General features: G+C 36.6%; 1 protein-coding gene across 1 annotated transcript; it reads left to right on the forward strand.

The window, feature by feature from the left end:
• Positions 1 to 5,426: 5,426 nt before the first annotated feature.
• Positions 5,427 to 6,368, forward strand: LOC123236450 (olfactory receptor 6C74-like). The gene has a single exon (XM_044662848.1). It carries the CDS (start codon positions 5,427 to 5,429, stop codon positions 6,366 to 6,368), a length of 942 nt encoding a protein of 313 aa, XP_044518783.1.
• The last annotated feature ends 481 nt before the right edge of the window (positions 6,369 to 6,849 follow it).

Consider the following 6,849-nt stretch of genomic DNA (forward strand, 5'->3'; position numbering starts at 1 on the left):
CTGCTCCCCTTGGTTTATCCCTTCTAACTTTCTCAGAAGGGTTAGATAAGAGTTTTATGTCCCAATGGATAGTATAACTACTCTTCCCTCTCTGGGTTGATTATACTAAGAGTAAGGTTTGATTATTACCTCTTAATGCTCTCTTCCTCTCCTTCTTATAATAGTATTTGTCCCCTCTCCCTCCCATGCTCTCTTTGTGTGTAATAGAATATCCTATTTTCTTATTCACTCAAGTTTCTCTTGGTGTCCCCTGCTATTCACCCCCTCTTTCCCATCCCCCATGTCATCTTAGATTATTTAGTGTTCCACCCTCACCCTGTGAATTATTCTTCTGATTGCTATAATAGTGAATATTATAATAGTGAATAGAGTTCACTACAGAGAATTATACATAAAATTTCTCTACATAGGAATACAAATAATTAGATCTCACTGAGGTCCTTAAAAAGGCAAATTTAAAAATTATAAGTTTTCTTTCTTTCCCCTCTGTATCTTATTTACCTTTTCATGTTTCTCTCGATTTTTGTGGTTGGATATCAAACTTTCCATTTAGCCCTGGTCTTTTCTGTGCAAATACCTGGAATTCTTCAATTTTGTTGAATGCCCATACTTTCCCCTGGAAATATATAGTCAATTTTGATGGGTAGTTCATCCCTGGTTGAAGGCCCAGCCATCTTGTCTTTCTGAATATCATATTCCAAGCCCGGCGATCTTTTAGCGTGGAGGCTGCCAAATCCTGTGTGATCCTGATTGGTGCTCCTTGATATTTGAATTGTTTCTTTCTGGCTTTTTGTAAGATTTTTTCTTTTGCTCAGAAACTCTTGAATTTGGCAATTATATTTCTGGGTGTTTTCTTTTCTTGATCGAACGTCGCAGGTGTTCTATGAATCCTTTCAGTGTCTATATTGCCCTCTTGTAGGACTTCAGGGCAATTTTGCTGAATTATTTCTGTTAGTATGGAGTCCAGGTTTCTATTAATTTCTGGTTTTTCTGGAAGACCAATTATTCTCAAATTGTCTCTTCTAGACCGGTTTTCTTGGTCTGTCACTCTCTCATTGAGATATTTCATGTTTCTTTCTATTTTTTCAGTCTTTTGACTTTGTTTTATTTGTTCTTGTTGTCTTGTGAGATCATTAGCTTCTACTTCCTCAATTCTAGCCTTTAGGGATTGATTTTCGGCTATAATATTTCGGTTTTCAGCTATGATCTTTTGATTTTCGGCTATAATCTTCTGGTTTTCAGCCATAATCTTCTGGTTTTCGGCCATAATCTTCTGGTATTCCTTTTCCATCTGGTCATTTCTGGTGTTCAATTTGCTTATCAGTTCATTTGGTTTCTGAGCCTCACTTTCCAATTGCAAGATTCTACCTTTTAAACAGTTATTTTCTTGCCAGATCTCTTCCATTTTCCTCAAAATCTCAGTTTTGAACTCTTCCATAGCTTGTGAGGAGTTTTCCTTATTTGAGGAGGGTCCGGATGCTTGTTTGTTCTCCTCCTCTGTTTGCTCAGTTGTCTGGATTTTCTCTGTGTAAAAGTTGTCGAGTGTTAAAGACTTCTCTTTCTTGTTGTTAATCTTTCTCTTCTGAACTTCCTGAGACTGGGTAGCCATTGTTAGCCCAGCAGCTTCTCAGGTTTATCCTCGCGCTCACGGTCTGTCCGAGGTCAAGCCCCCTGGTGGACCCCCTTGCTTGATCCTCATCCGGAGGTTTCTTTACAAGTCTCAGGGCACTGCTTCCACAGTCGTATACCCATCTACGCTGGTTCCCCACTCAGGGTTTCAGAGCTTTAGCTTGTAATCTGAGTGGGTCATGAAATGCAATTTGGGTGTGAGGAAGGATAAAGGGGATATTGGGAGATTATAAGGTGATTGGAGGAGGAATGAAGATAAGGGAAAGTATATAAGAGATAAAGGAAAAGGGGTATGTAGGAGAGGGCAGCTCAAACAGGTTTATTCTCTGATGTCCTCTGCTGTAAGCCTTAACCACTCTCAGGATCCCAGGGAATCTGGATACAACTCCCTTAGCTCTGAGATCTCCCAGGATCAGCAACAGTTAGTGCCAACCACCATGGAGTCCTTCTCAGGCACAAGCCACTTCCCCCTTCCCCTGCATTCCATTCAGAATGTCCATGACCTCCAGCTAAGGCTTTCCCTAGCCTGCTTACACATCTACTTTTAAACTTATGCCTCTTACAATATCTTACATAGAAGTGAAGGGATAAGGAGGAATGACTTGCATATGAGTTAACCCCATGTTAAAAGAGGACGATTTGAGAGAGAAACTTACAACAGACAGGACTAATAGGGCCTGCTCATAGTTTATATTTCTCCTCTCAACCCTTAAGCCAAGGCTTGAAAGAATACTCAAAACATTGGTGACTCCAAGATTTTAGTCACATACATATCTTCGTTCTTTAAACACCAAGATAGATCAATTGAATACTTATGTTTGTTGAAACTTTAGTAAGATGATCCAGATCACTTCTCTCACATCTTGAATGTTTTCCTTTCCTACTCCTTAGGGCAATGCTCTGTTTAGTTCTTGAATCCTGTGAAATGAAGAGAATTTGAATGCTGAGTACCCATCTGTAGGAGAACAGATTAATTAAGTTAATTAAGTCACTTTTGGAAACCTTACAGTGGTGAGATATTTCCATAACTTCTGAAATTCTTTCTTTTGTAGAATTTATGGGGAATATAAAACTATTTCACCCTTTCCTCTCTTTTTTGTCTCCTATACAAAGATGAAAGAATTAGTTTGTCCCAAAGATCTCCATTGTTTCTGCACCAACCACATAAAAAAATGAGAAAGACCTCGAATGCATGTTCCAAATCTTCTTTTGGAACACTTTTTGGAGAATGAATGTTTTTTGGTGGAAAGACAGAAATTAATATATAATATTTCATATATTACTGTTCAATGTGAATAAATCATCCTAGAACAGGGATTCTTAACTTGATCTCTCTGAGCTTATTTTTTCTTCCTTGTCTAAGAGCTTTAATATATGTATTTCATAATTATTGTTCTCCTTTATGATCCTATGTGTTTTATTTTATATACTTGAAATATTTGTCTCAGAAGTCTATTCAATGACTCATTGACAGAGGCTCTCATGACACATACACAGAAATGTTAATAACCCCTATAGATCCATATTACAGTCCTGAGTCATGTAACTCAAGTCTCAGGATTACTGACAAAATAAAATTTGACTACTTGTGTTAAGATCTCTGGGTCATACAATTTATTACAAAAATTTTGTTTTTGCGTATGTATCAATAATTATACATTTGTATTAGTTACTTTCTTTGGTTTTGTTTATAAAATGACTGTCCCATTTTGTAAGATTGGCAAGGAAATGTTGACATGTGAAAATAAATTAAATAAGACAAGTTAAAAGTAAGTACTGCTTTAATGCGGCACTGTCAGATTTCCAAAAGTGTCTTAATTAACTTCCTAATGGGAATCTCTAAAGCCTATCTCAAGAGAATCCTCCCCAGACTTTTGATTCTTCAATGTTTTGTTCTTGCCAATCCAAATAACTTCTGGATGTGTTACAGATCTCTCCCATTGCACTTGGTGCTCTTTGCAAAGCCATGATAAGTAATCTAATGAGAAGCATATTACAGATACTCAGGATCACTAAAGAAGATCATCAGTCTTTATCCCTGAATACTATGCTGTGAGAGCATAATTCTGGANGAGTCACCCAACTCTCATTATTTTGCATAATGCTATTCCTAATGGCATAGTCACTATACCTCAGAATTCTGATTTACTATTAATATAATGTGCTTCCATCCACTAAAGATCTAGTTTAATGCCTCATGTTGGAACAAAAATAATCCTAGGTTCCAGAAGATTGTTCAATTCCTGTTTCTTTAATAATAAATAGTAAGTAATATGTGGCTAGAAATCAGGTTTGTGATTTCACCCATATAGGGAAATTACAGATGAGGAAATTCCATCTACATATTCAGGTGAGCACCTTCTATGGAGCATATACTTTTAGAGAACTGTCTAGAAAAGTGTGTTTAAACTCAAATAGAAAAGAGACCACTGAGTGCCCTAGTCTAGGACAATGAGTGTTTTGAGTGGCTTACACAGCCCATATGTGGCAAAAATAGAACTCGATCCCAGGTCTTTCTGAGTCTGAAGTCAGCTCTATCTCTGTTATGTCATACTGCCTTTCACTAAGAAAACTCAATATAAAATCAGATGAAAATGAAACTGCATTGGCTATTCTCTGGAAGGATTTATTATTATTTTGGTAAAATCATATTTATCTTTTTCAACACTATCCTAAATTATGATTTCTGTCAGAGATTATTTTGCCATGAAATCTTTCCTGAAAGATATAATACTAATTATTAAAAAATTAATGTGGCATAGGAAAAAGGCAAGGCTCTGATCCCTTTCTGACTTTGAGTAAATGATGTGATCCCTCCAAAGTCCAGCTTTCTCACCTATAAAATTGGGTTAACAATGCCTCCTTATTCTATGTGTCTCTGGTGATAACATTTTTAAAGTATATTGTAAACTATAAAGTGCTATGAAAATGTAAACTATTACCTGAAAAATAACAAAAAAAAGGATAATTTACGTTACATCTAAAATGACAGGGACATCAGGTGGCTCAGTGGATAGAGAGCCAGGCCCGGAGTTGGGAGTATCTGGGTTTAAATCTTGCCTCAAGACACTTAGCTTTTTGACTCTGGGCATGTCTTTTAACCCTGTTTGCCTAGCCATTGCCCTACTGAGATAGAAAAGAGGGGTTTAAGAAAAGAAAATAAGATAAAATAAAATAAAATAAGATATGGTGCAATGTTGTGGATACACAGATAGCTTTAGAAACTGGAAGATTTGGGTTCAAGTCCTGCCCCTGAAAATTACTGGCTGTATAACCCTGGGCAAATCACCTACCCTCTCAGAGTTTGAGGACATTCTCAATGACCTAAGGTACAGAAAAGTATTCTAAATTCCAGGGCTCCCTAAGTCAGTGAAATCACAAGTCTCCATCTACCCTCCACTACCTGTCTATATGAAATCAATTATTGAGAATGGTAATCGTCATGTTTTGGATGAATGATAAAAAATAAAAGTCTACAGAGTTAATTCCACATTAAATTATTCAATTTGTAATGTGCTAATCATATCAGACATTTAAAATACATGCTGATTGAAAGTACATAGATAGCTTAAAGATTTGTAAAATATTCATTCATCAAATTATTGACTGGAAAACTTGCAGGATTCACTCTTTCATTTGTCCACTCAAACAGGAGGAATCCTTTTTGATTTTGTCAGTGTCACCTCTTATGTTTCTTTTTGCACACACTGTACAAACTTAAGATTACTTCCATTACATTTCACAATCTTTATTCATCAACAGTGATCTTTTACCCAATTACAGGACTTGGAGAACAGATGCTGAAAATAGATAATTTGACAACAGTCCAAGAATTTGTGCTGGAGGGATTTCCTGCTGTCCAACACCTGGGGAAACTCCTCTTTGTGGTGCACTTGCTTTTGTATTTGGTGTCCATTACAGGAAGCATTGTCATTGTCACCATCACATGGACTGACCACTGCCTCCAAACACCGATGTATTTTTTCCTAAGTAACTACTCTTTCCTAGAAAGCTGCTTTATAACAACTGTTATTCCCAATCTGCTAGCAATCTTCCTTTCAGGAATGCAAACAATTTCCTTTGCAGCCTGCCTCACCCAAACCTTTTTCTTTCTATTTTTGGGGTCAACATGCTTCTTTCTTTTGGCTGTGATGTCTCTGGATAGGTATGTGGCAATCTGTAACCCTTTGCACTACCACAACATCATGAACATCAAGGTCTGTTTCTTCTTAGTCTTATCCTCCTATGCTTTGAGTTTTGTGTTAATTATCAGTCTAATCCTAATGGTCTCTCAGTTATCTTTCTGTGGCTTTAATGTCATCCACCATTTCTTTTGTGATCTAGGTCCTCTAGTGCATCTTTCATGTTCTGACACTGGTAGTGTCGAATCATTAACCTTTCTTCTTTCCATAGTTATTGTTTTGTCTTCTCTCATTGTAACAGTAATATCATACTTAAACATAATAAATACAGTAGTCAATCTCCCATCAGCCAAAGAAAGATGGAAAGCTTTTTCCACATGTTCTTCCCATCTCATTGTCCTTTTTCTGACATATGGAAGTGTTGTTTTTATATATGTAAAACCAAAGCAGACTGACAGAGTAGATGTCAACAAAGAGGCAGCACTTGTGAACACTGTGATCACTCCTTTGCTGAATCCTTTCATTTATACACTACGAAATAAGCAGGTCAAAAGGGCATTAAGAAATGCTCTATACAGAATGAGATGCACGAAATAGTCTTGGAATTTTAGCTAGAAAGAAACTTAAAGTAAGACAACCCCAACTCTACACAATCCTTGACAAGTGATCCTCCCCTGGAAACTTTAAATGAAAAAATTTTACAACCTCCCTGAATGGTTAATTCCATTTTGGAACACCTAAATCTTTGCAATATTCATTATATGGAGTTAGATTGTGCATCAAATGAATCTTTTATTTGGTTTAAATTTGCCTTCAGAATCTATTCTGAATGAGTATCATTTATATGTAAGTCCATTTATCGATCAAATAATTGTTCCTTTCTTAATTTAGATATCTAACTTACGCCAGGGAAGCCAGAAGGGAGAAGAGGGAGAAGTTTTTCCAAACTTGTCTTGTATCATGTAGTTTTCAAATCCTTTACCATATTGTAATTTGCCAACTAGCTACAATCAGCATCCTCTTGGATTTATCTCTTGGACAGCACTCCTTTTGCTTCTAGGATCATACTCAAATTCTT

Source organism: Gracilinanus agilis, chromosome 2 (assembly GCF_016433145.1).
Source record: "Gracilinanus agilis isolate LMUSP501 chromosome 2, AgileGrace, whole genome shotgun sequence".
NCBI lineage: Eukaryota > Metazoa > Chordata > Mammalia > Didelphimorphia > Didelphidae > Gracilinanus > Gracilinanus agilis.